Source organism: Emydura macquarii, unplaced genomic scaffold (assembly GCF_026122565.2).
Source record: "Emydura macquarii macquarii isolate MOO-44397 ecotype Brisbane River unplaced genomic scaffold, CSIRO-AGI_Emac_v2 contig_318, whole genome shotgun sequence".
Lineage (NCBI taxonomy): Eukaryota > Metazoa > Chordata > Testudines > Chelidae > Emydura > Emydura macquarii.
In genome coordinates, this window is record NW_027130455.1 from 8,040,460 (window position 1) to 8,059,100 (window position 18,641).

At 42.5% G+C, this 18,641-nt stretch overlaps 1 protein-coding gene and 1 non-coding gene across 6 annotated transcripts in view; both read right to left on the bottom strand.

The window, feature by feature from the left end:
* The window catches only part of CEP295 (centrosomal protein 295), an 86,578-nt gene that overhangs the window by 16,823 nt on the left and 51,114 nt on the right, over positions 1-18,641 (bottom strand). For all 5 annotated transcript variants that reach the window (XM_067568281.1, XM_067568259.1, XM_067568272.1 and 2 more), the window contains exons 15-19: positions 16,555-16,726; positions 16,248-16,403; positions 5,268-5,486; positions 1,410-1,519; positions 186-330 (exon numbers count right to left, since the gene is read on the bottom strand). In XM_067568281.1, the coding sequence (XP_067424382.1) occupies positions 186-330; positions 1,410-1,519; positions 5,268-5,486; positions 16,248-16,403; positions 16,555-16,726 (802 nt within the window). The remainder of the gene's footprint in view (positions 1-185; positions 331-1,409; positions 1,520-5,267; positions 5,487-16,247; positions 16,404-16,554; positions 16,727-18,641) is intronic.
* On the bottom strand, positions 607-694 carry LOC137167104 (small nucleolar RNA U2-19). Its single transcript, XR_010923999.1, has one exon. It is a non-coding gene; the product is annotated as a small nucleolar RNA U2-19 (small nucleolar RNA).

Genomic DNA, 18,641 nt, shown 5'->3' on the forward strand with positions numbered 1-18,641 from the left:
CATAGAACATGCATTATGTTTTATTTATGTTCAATTTCAGAGGGCAATATTAACAAGGCTGAAGACAAGTCAAGTTTCATATTAATCAATCTTCTTTCAGAAGAACTCACTATTGTGAAAGTATTAGATTCATTTTCCTTTATAATATTGTAAATAAAATCCAGTTTATAAGAAAAAATATTTACCAGTGTTAGCAGGGCTTAGATCCAACCTTTCACTGGTTAAAAAACTTCCAGTGGAAATTGTTGTTGAAGACAAATAATCACAGGCTGCCTCTCGAACACAAGCCAGTGGAACTAATCTGGTTGACCATCCTTTAGAAAGTGCTACCTAGGTTCAAGAAAATATGACTATAGCTCTGTATATGGATAGGACAAACATTATTTAAAATACAAACATACACTAAATTTTGAGCTCAGTTCAAGTGTAGAAACCTTCATTATTTGAAGAGTCAGGCAAAATTAAGGCTCATCATTGCTCAGTACAAAAATCTCATATATGCACGCACTCTCTCTCGCACACACACGCACACACACGCGCACACACACAAATATGCACATACATACTCACTTCACACAACCACATTCTCAGGACAATTATATTGCTTCCCAGAACTGTTTATAGATCATACACCATGTAAGACCATCTATCTGATCTACTGGTGCTCAGATTTGGCTATTTCTCATCATAGATCCACTTGAGTAATAAAAGAGCAGATCTCAGAGGAACAGGTGCAGCATAGGAAAGCACACAGGATTATTTTACAGGTGACCTGCAGAGGAAGACTGCTAGCTTTGTGCCTTTTTCGCTTTTTTATTTCATATAAATGTGGCCTGAGAAGGTTTTTATTTTTTTTTTAATTCTGCTTTGTTTTTAAATCTTAAAAATATCAGGAGTACGAAGTTCTTTTCTCCGTTTTTGCTGGACAACTCCCTAGAGAACGAGGAAAGCTGGTGTAAAAACTTCCTCAGTCCTCAACTGAGGACAAATATTTGAATATTTCAAAGATTTTGCTGCTGTCTTTTTTTCAAGTGTTTAAATTAACCAAGTGTTAACAAAAGATTTAAATGACTAAAAACCCTTTCATTCATCAATTGCTCAAGAATTTGTAATATTCCCACTACTTCTCCCGTAGTCTATGAAAAACTGCAGGAAATAAAAGGTTAACAAGACCTGAATTTCTAATGAATACAGCAGCAGAATTGCTTGTGTGTTTTACACATCATAAAACAACAAATACAGGGTATTTTTAACTCTTCTCTCCCACCCCATACACACTTTGCAGGTCACCTTCAAATTCACATTTCAGGTTAATACAAAAGGTTTAGGAAATACTAAAAAAGTAAACTGAATTTAAATAGTATGGTTATTTTAAAAGACATGATACATTAATTTCCAATATAACTAACCGTACTATCAGGTCTAAATGATGGCCCAGAATCTGTAATTAATCCCTTTTCAATTTCAGCAGGATAAATTGGTAAACTTTGACCCATGACAACGGAATCCTTGGAATGGGCTGAAAACATAAAATAGAACAGAAGTAAATCAAAAACAGGAAACAGCTAAAAGTCCAATGTTACCAAATTTTGAGCACTAGATGGCACCAATACCCTTTAGTCGTGCTGCTTCAGTTCCTACATAAACTGTTGACTTTTGTTCATGTTTACATCTTCCTTATTGCCTATAAAAGATTATCTGCTCTACTATGTTACTTCAAAAACAGGAGTTGCACTGGTAAATACAGAATGGTTCTCCTTAGCTGGCTTTTCTACACCTTACAATTGCCAGGTCTACTTTCTCTCCTGCAGAGAATTATCTCAAGAACTTAATCAGAGAGGGAAGTATGCCATCAAAAGTTAATGAAAGAAAACTTACCTAAAGGCTAAGAGCTCCCTCTTTGATGCAAACTAGTGAACAGACTCAGAGATCTCTCCTCCCAATCTTTGGAGTAGAAAAACAAAAACTGGTGCAGATGATAAAAAGATTGGTGGAGTGGTAAATAATGAGGAAAGGGCAGTAATATAGTGTCATCTGGATAGCTAGGTAACCTGGGCCCATTTTAAAAAATGTGTTATGTATTTGAAAACTATTATCATGTCCCCCCCCAGTCTTCTCTTCTCCAGACTAAACAAATGCAGTTTTTTCAGTCTTTTTTCACAGGTCATGTTTCTAGATCTTTGATAATTTTTGTTGCTCTTCTCTGGACTTTCGCCAGTTTGTCAACCTCTTTCCTGAAATGTGGCACCAAGAACTGACCACAATACTCCAGTTGAGACCTAATGAGCACATAGTAGAGCAGAAGAATTACTTCCTGTGTCTTGCTTACAACACTCCTGATAATACATCCCAGAATAATGTTTGCTTTTTTTGCAACAGTGTTACATGGTTGACTCATTTAGCTTGTGATCCATATGATCCCCAGATCCTTTTCCACAGTACTCCTTCCTAGGCAGTCATTTCCCATTTTGTATGTGTGCAACTGATTGTTCCTTCCTAAGCAGAGTACTTTGCATTTGTCCTTATTAAATTTTCTTTTATTTACTTCAGATCATTTCTCCAGTTTCTCCAGATCATTTTGAATTTAAATCTATCCTCCAAAGCACTGCAATCTCTCTCAGTTTGGTATAATCTGCAAATTTTATAAGGGTACTCTCTATGCCATCATCTAAATCATTGATGAAGATATTGAACAGAACCAGAACCGATTCCTGCAGGACCCCACTCAATATGCCCTTCCAGCTTGACTGAACTACTGATAACTACTCTCTGAGAAGGTTTTCCAGCCAGTTATGCACTCACCTTATAATAGCTCCACCTAGGTTTTATTTCCCTAGTTTGTCTATGAGAAAGTCATTTGAGACAGTATCATAAACCTTACTGAAATCAAGATACCACATCTATCACTTCCCCCCATTCCACAAGGTTTGTTACCGTCAAAGAAAGTCATTAGGTTGTTTTGACACAATTTGTTCTTGACAAATCCATGCTGACTGTTACTTACCACCTTATTATCTTTTAGGTGTTTGCAAATTGATTGCTTAATTATTTGCTCCATTATCTTTCCAGGTACTGAAGTTAAGCTGACTGGTCTGTAATTCCTCAGGTTGTCCTTATTCCCCTTTTTATAGATGGACATTACATTTGCCTTTTCCAGTCCTCTGGAATCCCTTCCATCTCCCATGACTTTTCAAAAATAATTGCTAATAGCTCAGATATCTCCTCAGTGAGCTCCTTGAGTATTCTAAGATATATTTCATCAGTCCCTGGTGACTTGAAGACCTCCAACTTGTTTAAATAATTTTCAACTTATGATGTCCCTATCTTAGCCTCCGATCCTACCTCATTTTCACTGGCATTCATTAAGTTAGATGTCCAATCGTTACTGAACTTTTTGATGAAAACTGAAAAAAAAGTCATTTGGCACTTCTGCCATTGCTGCATTTTCTGTTATTGTTCTGTTATCACTGAAGATCTCCTGGTTAAGTCATGGTGGTCTCTTGTCATACTTCCTATATCTCCTATGCACTGGGATAGTTTTCACTAATAAAATCCTTGTATACATAAAACAGAGTAGTAATAGTAGGGAGGTGATTTTATTTCTGTATACAGCATTGGTGAGAATGATACTGAAAGACTAGTACAATTCTGGTGTCTACCTATTAAACAGGAAAATTGAACAGGGTGCAGAAAAAAGCCACAAAAATTATTCAAAATGCCATAGTGAGACACTTAGAGCTCAAACTGTTTAGTTTAATCAAAAAGATGAGTGAGACATGATTTGATTATAGTGTATGCGTCCTTCACAAGGAGAAAATACCAGGTGCTAAAGAGCTCTTCAAACTAGCAGAGAAAGGCTTAACAAGGATCAAGGCTGAAAGTTAAAGCCAGAAGAATTCAAACTAGAAACTAGACAAAAACAATTTTAACAGTGAGGGCAATACACCACTGGAACAAACTACCAAGGAAAGTGACGGCGTCTCCATCTCTTGATGTCTTCAGATGAAGACAGGATGCCTTTCTGGAAGAAATGCTTTAGCTAAACACAAGCTATGCTGTAGTCAAACACAAAATTATTGGGCTCAGTGCAGGGGTAACTGTGAAATTTAACAGCCTGTGATATACAGGAAGTTAGACCAGGGGATCTAATGTTGCCTTCTAGCCTTAAGGAATTCTTGTACTTCAATATGGTGGCTACTGCACTGTGGCAATGAGAGTATTTCTGCAAAATTAAAGCTAGAATACATCTTATTTATTCAATGGAAGTACTCTTGTCGTAAACTAGTACTAAGGATTTGAAACAAACATTTCCAAAGTGCAAATTGAGAAGCTGCTCCATGAAAAATATGAAAAAACCCCCCAAAGATTATTTGGGACACCACCAGATGCCAACCCGTCAGAGCTAAGACAAGGGGCATGTTTCAAGCTAAGTTCCTAAACTGAACACCAAATGTGGCAATCCAACCCATAATAATACAGCAACAAGCAGCTATTTTGGATTAAAGTGGATAGCTAAGCAAAATGGACAGACAAGGAACAATGCTTGGTTAGCAGCTCTGACTGGAATACCAATGTGGAAGTAAAATAATCAGATCTGGAACAACACTGAGTGATTGTTTGGGATTGGGAGCTGAGCAGATGGACATGGAAAGGTGCGTAAAGTTGGAAATGTTAAGGTGTTTTTATATAAAGTCTAGTTGCTATTTTTAAACCGAAGTACTATACAACACAGCTATCTATAATCACCTATCCCATACACGTTCAGATTTTTCTTAAAAGTGTCTTTAGCCAATATCTTATTAAAACCAGAGTTATTCAAAGGAAAATGTAATATGGGTGGCAGGGGTACCAAACTCTCAGTCCTGAAATCCAGGACCACAGGAATGAAAGCATCAAAGACCACAATTAAGGTGAGGGACAGAAGGGGGAAAAAGGCATCACGGACACATTGCTTTTCAATAACTACTACCCATAGGACAGGGCTGTTCAGTTCCCTAAGGAAGTCACCATAATATGGGGGAATACACACAAGGAAAACTCCCTAAAATAAGATTTATAAGTATTCAGTTTAAATGTATGTGGAGTCAAGCTTCAGTGGCTTTAAATATACATGCACATACTTGTATTTAAGAGCCTGTTATAATGAAATCATTCTCTACGCTACATCTTCTAACAAATCAGACATACATTATAGTTAAAGAGCTGAATATTTCAGAATGTTGAAATGATAACTACATATACCTTAAAAAAAAGATGGATTATCTCACCTGGGTCTTGTGAACTGCCAGCATCCATCATCAGTCTTTCATGCCATGAGCTAAGTGGTTGGTTACTGCATCTTGAGTTCTCATTAGAACCTTGTTCTTTGCAGCTTGCTCTGGATAAGTCTCTGTCTTCATGAACAGATTCACTGTTGCATATGCCAGACACCGGCTCTTCCACAGATGAAATTAGAGAAGCTTCTTCACCAACAGAATCTGTCTGATCTGAATTTGAAAGTTTTTATTTACTGTAAAAGGTAATGTTTCAGCTTTCATAAAAAGATGCACTGTGTTGTAGTGTGCATGTTGTAATACAGAAATGCAGTACTGATTTTGTAAAATGTTCTATTTCAATTAAAATGTTTAGCACTTGCCAAAATGCATTTAATTTCTAGGTTTAAATTAAAGCGATACTGTCAACTTGAACTTTAGTCGGTCAAAAAAAAAAAAAAGGGGGGGGGGGGGGGAAGAGAAGAGATTAAAACTAATTTACTGAGTCCCTCTGCCCAGTATGGTTTTACGACCAGGTTTTCCTAATTTTTCCTCTGTGAAAGAACTAAACAATTGATCAAGCTATCTGACATTTCAGGGGAAATAAGAGTGAAACTGACTATCTACAAAGTGCTGTCAAATGTTCAAAGTACACTAAGAGAAATATTGTTTTCTATCTCAGAAATATAGGACTGGAAGGGACTTTGAGAGGTCATCCAATTCAGTTCCCTGCACTGAGGAAGGACTAAGTACTATCTAGATCAGTGGTCCTCAACCTGCGGCCCAATCAGCACACAGCTGCGGCCTATGTGACATCTTCAGGGCCATACAAGTAGGGTGACCAGATGTCCCAATTTTATAGGAACTGTCCTGATATTCGAGGCTTTGTCATGCATAGACACCTATTACTCCCCACCCCATCCCAATTTTTAACAGTTATCATCTGGTCATCCTACATACAGGTAATATGTAGATTGTGTGGATACTGACCACATAACACAGAGAGCTGCATATGCGGCCCACAATGATAAATAGTTTGAGAACCACTGATCTAGATCATCCTTGACAGGTATTTGTATTACGTGTTCTTAAAAACCTCCAATGAGGGAGATTCCAGAAAAACTCCATAGATAATTTGTTCCAGTGCTTAAATACCCCTTCAATTTTTCCTAATGTCTAACCTAAATCTACCTTGCTCCAATTTAAGCTCATTACTTCTTGTCCTGTCCTCAGTGGCTATGGAGAACAATTTATCACCCTCTTATAATAAACTTTTACGTACTTGAAGACTCCTATCACGTTCCCCTTCATTCTTCTCTTCTCCAGATTAAACAAACCCAATTTTTTCAATCTTTCCTTGCAGGTCATGTTTTCTAGACCTTTAATAATTTTTGTTGCTCTCCTCTAGACTTCCTCCAATTTGTTCACATCTTTCCCCAAGTGTGGTGCCCAGAACTGCACACAATACTCCAGTTGAGGCCTTATCAGTGCTGAGTAGAGTGGAAGAATTACTTTGTGTCTTTCTTACAACACTCCTGCTCATCTCAGAATGATATTCACTTTTTTTGCAACAGTACTACATAGTTAACTCATCTTTAGTTTGTGATCCACTATAACCCCAGATCATTTTTTGCAGCACTCCTTCCTAGGCAGTCATTTTCCACTTTCTATTTGTACAATTGATTATTCCTTCCTAAGTGGAGTACTTCGCATTTGTCCTTTCATCCTATTTATTTTAGATCATTTATCCAGTTTGTCAAAATCCTTTTGAATTCTAATTCTATCTTGTCAAAGCACTTGCAACCCATTCCAGCTTGGTATCATCTGCAAACTTTATAAGTGTATTCTCTATACCATTATCCAAATAATTTATTAAGAGTATTGAAGCTATGACAAATCTGAGAACCCACTTGATGTGCCCTTCCAGCTCAATTGATTACTACAGAGTACTGTTTTCGAACCAATTGTGCACCTATCTTATAGTAAGTTTGTCTAAGCTATATTTCTCTAGTTTATGAAAAGTTCAAGTTCAAGGCTGTATTAAATTGAGATATATCACATCTACTGCTTCCCCCCACATCCACAAGGCATATTACCATCAAAGAAGGATATTAGGTTGGTTTGACATGATTTGTTCTTGACAAATCCATGTAGATTGTTAGTTAGGCACCTTATTTTCTTCTAGGTTCTTACAAATTGTTTATTTGCTCCATTATCTTTCTGGGTACCAAAGATCAGATGACTCATCTATAATCCCCTGGGTTGTATTTATTCCCTTTTTTATACAGAGGTACTATATTTGCCCTTTTCTAGTCCTCAGGATCTCCCCTGTTCTCAAAGATAATCATTAATGCTTCAGAGATCTCTTCAGCCAGTTCCTTAAGTATTCTACGGTGTATTTCATCAGGCCCCGCCAACTTGAAGACATCTAACTTCTCTAAGGGGATGTTTACACCACAAAATTAAGTCGACCTAACTTATGTAGGCATACAGCCACCACAGTAATTACATCACTTGTCCATGTGTACACTTTCCTCCTTGTGTCGGTGGTGCACGTCTTCACCAGGAGCATTTGCACCGACTGAAATGTCAATGTGCAGCTTTCGTGGGAAGGCTTCTGAAAGCCAGCAACAGTTAACTGATGTAAGCAATGCAGTGTCTATGCTGACACTGCATTGACCTAACCCCATGACATTCATTCTATGCCACTCATGGAGGTGAAGTTATTAAGTTGGTGTAGCAGGTGAGTTACATTGGTGGGAGTGAAATTTTAGTATTGACACATACAGAATTCAGTTGACATTCGGTTGATGCATGGCTGCTATTTCTGTAGTGTAGACCACGGCTAAGTAATTCTTAACTTGTTCTTTTCCTATTTTAGCCTCAGCTCTGACCCCATTTACAAAGATGTTCACTATGTTATTCATCCAATCACTGCTAACTGTCTTGGTGAAAACCAAAACAAAAGAAGTATTTAACACTTCAGCCATTGCTGCATTTCCTGTTGTTGTCTGTCTCCTACCCTGTCCATGGCCTACCTGGCCTACCCTGCCCACGGTCTTCCTCTTGCTTGTCATATATTTATAAAATGTTCTCTTTTTACCCTGTATGTCCCTAACTAGTTTAATCTTATTTTTTTTACCTTGACCTTTCTAATTTCGTCTCTACATGCTTGTGTTATTTTACATTCATCCTTCATAATTTGACCTAGCGTCCACTTTCTGTATGACTCTTTTTTCAATTTGAGATCATTGAAGATCTCCTGGTTAAGTCAGGGTGGTCTCTTACAAGACTTCCTATCATTCCTATGCTCTGGGATAGTTTACTCTTGTGCCTTTAATAATGTTTCTTTAAAAAAAACTGCCAACTTCCTATAGACTTGCTTGCCATGGGATCTTATCTACCGATTCTGATTTTGCTGAAGTCTGCCTTCTTGAAGTCCATTTTCTTTATTCTGCTATGTTCCTTCCTATCATTCCTTGATCATGAAATGATGAGTTCATGATTTTATTTTCACCCAAGCTGCCTTCAAATTCTTCAAATTCAAATTCACCTTCAAATTCTCAACTAGTTCCTCCCTATTTGTCAAAATCAATCAAATGTAGAATAGCCTCTTCCCTAGTTGCTTTCTTCACCTTCTGTAAAAAACAAACAGTTACTTACCTTCCATAACTGTTGTTCTTCAAGATGTGTTGCTCATGTCCATTCCAAGCAGGTGTGCGTGTGTTGCGTGCACAGTCATCAGAAGGTTTTTCCTCCAGCAGTACTCATCGGGTCGGTGTAGGCGCCCCCTGGAATGGTGCCTCCATGGAGCTGTATATAGGGGCCCGCCGACCCGCTACCTCTCCAGTTCCTTCTTGCCGATTGGCTCCGACAAGAGGGGAGGTGGATGGGTCTTGGAATGGACATGAGCAACACATCTCGAAGAACAACAGTTACAGAAGGTAAGTAATTGTTTTTTCTTCTATGATTGCTTGCTCATGTCAATTCCAAGCAGGTGACTCCCAAGTAGACCAGAAGGGATTGGAGCTCACAAAATTGCTGACTGGAGCACTGCTCTACCAAATGCCGCATCATCCCTAGCATGCTGGGTAATGGCGTAATGTGAAGTGAATGTGTGAATGGACGACCATGTTGCAGCCCTACAAATTTCCTGTGTGGGAATATATGCCAGGAATGCTGCTGCTGAAGACTGAGCCCTCATGGAATGCACTGTCAGAGCCAGGGCTGGCACCTTGGCTAGTTCACAGCAGGTCCTAATACAAGAGGTAACCCACAACGAAATCCTCTGAGAGGACACTGGGAGGCCTCTCATCCTATCTGATACGGCGACAAAAAGCTGGTTCAATTTACAAAAAGGCTTCGTTCGCTTTATATAGAATGCCAATGCCCGTCGGACATCCAGGGAATGGAGACTATATTCCCTGCTGTTGGCATGCAGCTTTGGAAAGAACACTGGCAAGAAAATTTCCTGACTAGTGTGGAAATGAGAAACTACTTTCAGAAGGAAGGCCAGGTGTGGATGCAGCTGCACCTTATCCTTATGAAATACTATAAATAGGGGGTCTGAGGCCAACGCCTTGAGTTCATATACTCTCTTTGCCATGGTGATAGCAACGAGGAAGGCTACCTTCCAAGAGAGGTACAATAGTGAACACATAGCTAAGGGCTCAGATGGGGGCCAATCAATTCATTCAGGTTAAGATCCCATGCCAGGACTGGAAGATGTACTGGAGGGTAAAGTCTTTCTAAGTCCTTGAGGAAGCAGGATACCATAGGGTTGGCAAATATTCAATGACCCCTTTCTCCCGGGTGGAAAGTGGAGATCGCCACCAAGTGCACCTTCACAGATGCAGCTGCCAGACCTAATTGCCTTAAATACAGTAGGTAGTCCAATATAAAAGAGGCAGCAGAGCCTGCATTGGAAGAGTGCCCTTCTGTACTCACCACACCTTTTCCATTTGGCTAAGTAAGCCACTCTGGTGGATGGCTTTCTACTACCAAGGAGGACCTCCTGCACTTGCTCCAAGCACTCCGCCTCCTTGGGTTCAACCACGCAGCTTCCACGCCGTGAGATGAAGCGACTCTAAGCTGGGGTGACACAGCTGACCGTGATTCTGCATGATCAGTTGTTCCAGAACCAGTGCAGGGCGATTGGGGTGTCTATGGATAGCTGCAGCAGCATCGTGTATCAGTGCTGCCTGTGCCACACTGGTGCTATATATAACCGAGGCTCTGTGTCTCCTGATTTTCAGAAGGACCTTGTGAACAAGAGGAAACGGTGGGAACACATAGTACAGGTGGTGAACCCAGGGAAGGAGAAACACATCTGCCAGAGAACCCGGGCTGTGTCCTAGGTAGGAGCAAAACTGGTGACACTTTCCGTTGGACTGCGTCGCGAAGAGGTCTACTTGGGGAAACACCCAACTTTGGCGAATGTTTCTGACGACATCCGAGCGGAGAGCCCACTCATGGGTGTTGAAGGAATGGCTGAGATGGTCCACCAGCTCGTTCTGGGAGCCGGGCAGGTAGGACACTTCCAGGTGTATGGAGTGGGCGATGCAGAAGTCCCAGAGTTTGAGGGCTCCCCAGCATAGGGGAGAGGAACGTTCTTCCCCGTCTGTTCATATAGAACATTGCTGTGGTGTTGTCTGACATCACTGACACCACCTTTCCTTCCAGATGAGATTGGAATGCCTGGCAGGCCAACTGGACTGCTCGTAGCTCCCTGACATTTATGTGAAGCGACAGCTCCCCCAGGGACCAAAGACCTTGTGGCCTCAGTTTGCTGAAATGCACTCCCCACCCCAAGGCCAAAGCATCTCTAACCAGCACCAATGATGGCTGCAGCCTGGCAAATGGGACCCCCCCTCACACACCTATCAAGGGTCGAGCCACCACTGGAGAGATTCTATAACCTGCGGTGGGAGAGAGACCACCTTGTCCAGACTGCCCCTGTGGGGCCAGTAAACCGATGCCAGCTACAACTGGAGAGGTCTGAGTTTCAGCCTTGCAAGCTGGACAACGTACGTGCAGGAGGCCATGTGTCCTAGAAGCATTCGGCAACTCTGAACTGTTGTGGTGGGAAAAATGCTGAAGTTTCTTATTATGTAGCCCATAGTCTGAAAACGAGACTCTGGCAGCAGAGCTCTGGCTTGCACTGAGTCCAGGACTGTCCCTATGAATTCTATCCTTTGCGTGGGCGCTAACATTGATTTGTTCACATTCAACTGAAGACCCAAGTTGAGGAAAGTCAACTGTATTAGGGCAACATGAGCGTCTACCTGCTCCTTGGAGCAGCCTTTGACCAGCCAATTGTCCAGATATGGGTACACTTTGACACAGTGCCTCCCCTCAGGAAGGCAGGGACCACGGCCATGCATTTGGTGAAGACTCTTGGAGCGGCCAATAGGCCGAACAGGAAGACTGCAGATTGATCGTGATTGCGTCCTACTACGAACCTGAGGAACCTCTTGTGGGAGGGTATTATTGAGATCTGGAAATAAGTAAGTATCTTTTAGGTCAAGGGCAGCATACCAGTCCCTCGGATCCAGAGAGGGAATGACCAAGGCTAGAGAGAGAACATGTGAAATTTTAGTTTTATCAATCTGTTGAGATTCCGCAGATGGAGGCTAGCCTGAGCCCGCCTTTTGCCTTCAGGATCAGGAAACATCTGGAGTAAAACCCCTTTCCCCTTAGTTCCTGAGGGACCTCTTCTACTACTCAAGTGTGAAGCAGTTCTTGCACCTCTCGTACAAGAAGTTGCTCATGAGAGGGGTCCCTGAAGAGGGACGGGGAAAGAGGGTGGGATGATGGGGTAGAACAAAACTGGAGGGAGTATCCCACTTCTACCATGCGCAACACCCATCTGACTGATGTTATTCGGGTCCAAGCATGATAGAAATGGGATGAGCAGTCTCAGAAAGGAGGGACAGGATCTGGTAGCTATCCTGGAGTGTCACCCTCAAAAGTTTTGCTTTGGCCCTGGCGGTTGTTTCCCTGAGCCTCTGCCAGGGTTGGATGGCTTGGGTGTTCTTCGCCTGGAATTTCTGTCTCTCTTTCTGGAGAAGTCCTGCCGAGGATGACATGGATAGAACCTCTGGCCGGTTTGGGGCTTGAAATGTTTCCTTTGTGTGAAAGGTGCATGTAGCCCCAAAGATTTCAAAGCTGCCCTAGAGTCCTTAAGGCTGTGGAACTTGGAGTCTGTTTGCTCAGAGAACAGCCCCGCTCCTTCAAAGGGTCCTGGATGGTGGACTGGACCTCAGGTGGGAGGCCTGACCCCTGTAGCCAGGAGCTTCATCTCATGGTCAGCCTGAAGCCATTGTCCTTGCTGCAGAATCAACCTGTAGCAATGTCCTGGGTATTGCTTTACCCTCCTCCACCATGGCCCCGAACTTGGAATTAGTCAGAAGGAGGTCTTTGAACTTCGCCATCATGTCTCATGAGTTGAAGTTGTATCTACTGAGAATCGCTTCTTGGTTGGCAATTTGCAGCTGGAGACCTCTGGTGGAGTATACCTTTCTCCTGAATAGGTCCAGTCTCTTCGGCTCCTTTCATTTAGGCATTGGGCCCTGCTGACTCTGCCTTTCCTTTTCATTCACCGTGGTTATGATGAGCGAGCCAAGTTATGGGTGAGTAAAAAAGTACCCATACCCTTTAGAGGGAGCGAAATACTTCCTCTCTATCCCTTTGGCTGTAGGTGGGATAGAGGCTGGTGTCTGCCACAGTCTCTTCATTGTGGACTGGACCGTTTTGATCAAAGGAAGAGCTACCCTTGAAGAACCCTCTGGAGCCAAAGTGTCCACCATTGGATCCACCGACTCACGGACCTCCTCTGCCTGTAGGCCCAAGTTTTGGGCCATCCTTCTCAAAAGTTCCTAGTGGATTGTATTGTCCATGGCGAAATGGATGCTCGATGTCTCCACTACCGCCTCATTAGGGGAGGAGGAAGACGAGGCCCTGGGTCCAACCTCAGACTTGGGGATGTCCTAGCCAGTAAGGTCTTCTCTACTGGTGTCGGGGCCCACCTCAGTGCCAGGTTCTTCTTCAGCACCATGCACCACATCCACTTCCCCCAACAGCACTGTCTCCCTGCGCTCGCTCACCTCAGTACTGTGTGACAGGGTTCTATGCTCCAGGGTGCCAGCCACTTGGCTCTCTGAGGCAATCAAATATAAAACTCTAAACTGAGCCCCTTAGGCTTGGTGGTATGCCCACAGGATCCAGAAAGACCATTGCTCAGGCACCTACCACTGCATGGGCCAAGGTCCAACAGGGGGTGCTTGTCCCTTATCCTCCTTGTAGTGCCGCCTCCCCGATCTGTGCCTACTCTGCATCGAGGTGCCAGAGTCTGCCTCCGAGTCCGATGACCTGGACTCTGATCACGAAGACCATGGTGGCGCCAACTAGATGCGATCACTGAACAGGCTGGGGCACAGGAGACTGGTGTTGAGAAGAGGGCGATCAGCGCTGAGGCGTAGGTGACCGGTGTGGAAGAAAAGGCACCTGGTGTCAAGGCGTGGTCGGCTTGCTTCTAGACCAGGGGTGGGGAACCTTTTTTCTGTCAAGGGCCTGATGGTGGCCGTGGCGGCGGGGGGGAATTCGGCGGCGGGGGGGTTCTGTGGGGGGCGGGGGGCAGTGCCCGCTGCCGAAGTCCCCGCGCCGCCGAAAAGGGGCAAACCGCGCCGCCGCCGAATTCCCCGCCGCCGCCAGGGCCAGACCAAATGATTTCGCAGGCCTTATACGGCCCGCGGGCCAGACGTTCCCCACCCCTGCTCTAGACCATGCCATGACTTGCAAAGCCAGAGGTCTTGGATCTGGCACCCTCTCCAGCGAGATGGGGGACTGCTGTGCCATCATGGCAATCAGGTCCCACGCTGCCTCGAATGTATCTGGTGTGGAGAGAAGGTCCAGCTCTTCCACCTTGCTCTCCGCCGGGGATCCGATGTTCACCAGGCTTGCTGGTGCCCTCTGCAGAGCCGCAGAGGATGGTCCTGGAGACCCTTGCACTGAGTGCATATGGGGGCGCGATGGACCAGCATCCTTTTCCATAGGCCACACCATAGGCGAGCACCCTCTGTCAGACCTGTACTTTTTACGGGGCACTGTTGAATGGGAGTGGTGCTGAACCAGTTTTGGTGCCGGCAAGTGTCAGTGTCGAGGCTCTCTCTGCACCGAGGTCTTTTTCAGCACCAGGTCTCTGATGGACGCCGGGGCACTACGCACTGACGTGCCGAGTCTAGAGGTTGCGGCCGAAAAGCTACCTCCATGAGAATCTGCTTGAGGCGCGCGCTCCTCTCCTTTCAGCTCCTCGGGCAAAAACTTTTACAGATCCTGCAACAGTCTGTTTGGTGCAACTCTCTGGGGAGCCCCAGAGATGGGGGAAACCCCTTATATAGATAAGCCTTAAGTATTAGTTAACTATGTAACTAGATAAACAGTGACTAACTATTTACAGGAACCGCAAAGAACTACACGGGGAATGCTTGCAGAAGCAAGACGACTGAAGCTCCAACGACCATCATGGGCGGTAAGAAGGAACTGGACAGGCGGCGGGTCCCTATATACAGCGCCATGGAGGCTCCACTCCAGGGGGCACCTACACTGACCCAACAGGTACCGCTGGGGGAAAAACCTTCTGACGACTGTGCACGCAGCGTGCGCACACCTGCTTGGAATCGACATGAGCAAGCACTCGAAGAAGAATAAAAGGTTATAGAATCATAGAATATTAGAGTTGGAAGGGACCTCAGGAGATCATCTAGTCCAACCCCCTGCTCAAAGCAGGACTAACCTCAGCTATATCATCCCAGCCAGGGCTTTGTCAAGCCTCAGCTTAAAAACCTCTAAAGATGGAGATTCCACCACCTTCCTAGGTAACCCATTCCAGTGCTTCACCACCCTCCTAGTGAAAAACGTTTTCCTAATGTCCAACCTAGACTTCCCCAGCTGCAACTTGAGACCATTGCTCCTTGTTCTGTCATCTGCCACCACCGAGAACAGCCTAGCCCCATCCTCCCTGGAACCCCCTTTCAGGTAGGCATTTAAAGAACTTATTGCATCATCTATCCCTGCTGTATTATTTTCCCGAGAGATATCTGAATAGCTGAAGTCCCCCCATCACTACCAAGTCCTGTGTTTTAGACGATTTTGTAATTTGTTTAAAAAAAAAAAAAAAAAAAAAAAAAAAAAAAAAAAAAAAAAAAGCCTCATCCACCTGTTCTTTCAGCATTAGTCCTCTTAGTTGTTACATGTAACCATGGAAGATAATCAAACTTCAGTCTGAAAATATAAGTTGACATTTTCCCCTGCATTGTTACACTATTACAGCATTTCTTAAACCGTACAACAAACTTATTAAAAGTTCTGTAGCAATTTGACTCCACCCCTTATTATTATTTAATTTATTTATTTATTTAGGTGCATATTCTAGGTATGCTCTAGCAACCCACTGCTGGTGTACAGCATTTAACATTTGTAGAATTTCTATAGAGCAAAACTACTTCAAAGATGATTCCTGGGCAATTCATAAAGTAACACTTACACTTAAGCTACATATTTGATATAAAATCCCAAAAATTAACAATGTGAAAGTTAAGATTTTAGATATTCCATATTTTATTTTTAAAGTCATTAACCTTCACTATGAAGGGAATCCCTTAATATAAAAATAGGGCTTGATCATCCAACCATACTGCACTGGGAGGGGCATGCAAGTAACCAACAGGATAACCAAGGCCACAAAATTAAATTCCATGCAATTTTCCTTTATAGTTTGTATTTAAGTTGTAATTTCTTCAAGAAACGCACTGGTTTACAATATGCTTTTTGCTGCTATATAAATAAAAAAAAAATAAGTACCTGAATCTCAATAAAGCTACAGCTGAGACCCCTGCTTTACCCGCAACCACCTCAAAGTCTTACAGAAAAAATGCTCATTTCTTACTTCATGAATTATATTTCAAGCAAAAGAAAACATCTAGAATTTTTTTTTACCTGTAAAAGAAACTTTGCCACTTCTTGGCGTGTCTAGTTCTGGTATTACACTTAGTTCATGTTGTTCCAAATCCAGCCCTAACTTGATTTTAGCCAGAGGCGGTTTTGAAGTTCGCCATCTCTGTTCTCTCATCTCTTCTGTTCTTTGAGATCGCTCTGTAATATAAAAATAATGTTCTGCAATTTACATTTTTGCAACATGATATAAGCAGTTGAAGATCCAGTTTGAGGGAAGAGAAAAGAAACCAGTTACAACTGAAAAAAAATGAGCAGCAGCTTTATAATAAAACATTATAAATGGCCTCACCGATTTGACTGATACTTTGTGAAAGCAATCTATTTTCATCATATTGGCTCATATCACCACAATTAACTTCTTGATATTTATTTTCTGCATCTTTGAAAAGGTAAGTCATCAGACGGAAGTGGTCTGACTTCTGTGTTTCTGTCATCTCTCTGTACGGGACAGATTCTTCTGCCTTAAAAAAGGAAGTAACAGTAGCTAAGATTATTTTCACACCCATTTTACTAAACCTCTATTTTCTCGTGTGTCCCACATACACTACTACACATCAGCACTTTCCAGAAAATGAGAAAAAAAAGTTCCGAGAGCTCAACCCAGCAAAACGCCTAAGCATGTGAGTACTTGTTACAAGTTAATTAGTTGTGTGTTTAAGTGTTTTGCTGGATTGGGCCAGAATACTGTTTCTTGCAGGATCAAATCCTGAAATAGTGTTTCTACTCAGTTACCAAGGACAGGGATTTTAGTTCTCTGAAGACTGCTAAAATGAAAGGCTGAGAGCCAAAGCAGCATTAAGTCATTCTTTATGATGCCTGCTGTTTTAGATTGGTTTAAATAAAATAAGGCAAGAGTTTCTGTATAGCCAGCTTCCATAAAGAGAGAGACTTACCTAACCTAAAGATATTATGAACTATACTGAATCGAGTTGAGCAAATAACTGAGTTTTTGGTTCAGTGGCTGAACCAAAATATGTAGAAAAAAAATGAGTTCATTTTGAACCAAAAATGTACTATTTTGGTTTCTTGCTGAAACAGAATGGGTTGTTTCACAACAGCTCATTTAAAGACAAAAGTTAAAATGTTTTGACTTTCAAAAACAATTTACTCTTTTTTTATTCCGATGAACTATTCGCTGAATTCAATCCTACTTCGAATAGTTTTGGTCACCCTGAAACTATTTTTCAGCAAATTCACTATTTGCTGAAAAATTTTCACCCAACTCTAATCTTAGAATGGTAACTAAAAGGAGATCCCTTGGGTGACTTTATGGGCAAGTTTTTTTACTGTAAACATTGGCATCCTGGAAATTTTTAGTACATGAACATGATTCTGTACGTTCAAACAAACAGTAGCTTAGTTCATAGACTGCGATTTGATCTCTTCACTACCATCCTCTCCCCCATCATCTGCCCAAAAAAGGAAAATTCAGCAAAGGAAAATCTTTAGAAAAGGTCCCATAAATTAGAGGGTTTTGGAAAGGAGTTTCTCTTAGATTACAAGTGACAATTATGATAGTGCCAGCCTAGCCCTTAATGGATATTTGTCCATATCTCAAATATCACAATACAGCTTACTACCTGCTCAGGAGAAACCTGAATTCAAACAAGGTTAGAACTGAGAGGCAGAACAAGAAAATTGCCTTTCGAAATAGATCAGCCTTTACAAATGTGAATTTCATCTTTAAATTCCTTTGTAAACAGAACCCGGGTTATTTTATACATCTAAGAGGGATTAAAAACCAATTCAAAGTCTGACAGCATTACTGCTATTCAAAAACAATTTAACAAAATAGAATTCAGCCAATATAAGCAATTTTAAAACCAAATTTTCCTGTTTGCACATATAAAAAGCACAGCTTAGTTTTTTAAAACAGTTTATCTGACAGAGGTGTTCATTATACCCTTAATTCTAGAGCAGGGCTTGACAAATTTGTTTTGGAGCTAGGAACCAGCCCAAAAATTAAGGAGCCAGACAACGTGGGCTCAGCCGCAGGGCACCCTGGTCAGAGCGCAGCAGCCACTCTCCCCTCCCGCCCCTCTCCCACAACGTGGGCCCAGCGGCGGGGCGCCCTCCTCCCTCCCAGCCCTGCCACATGGGCACAGTAGCACCCTGGCCAGAGCGCGGCAGCCGCTCCTCCCAGAGAAATACTAGGCGCCAGTCTTAAATTTCTAGGCGCCATGGCAACCTGGCACCCGGGGTTTGTCGAGCCCTGTCCTAGAGCGATCATTTAAAGATTGTAAAGCTGAATAATCATGCCTACAAATATTTCAAAAACTGTAACTACTTCAATGAACATCACATTCTGAGTTCAAGCTGAGACAAGCTTAGCACAGTTCCTGTATGACTGGACAGAGAGAGGCTCTCATGGCTCAT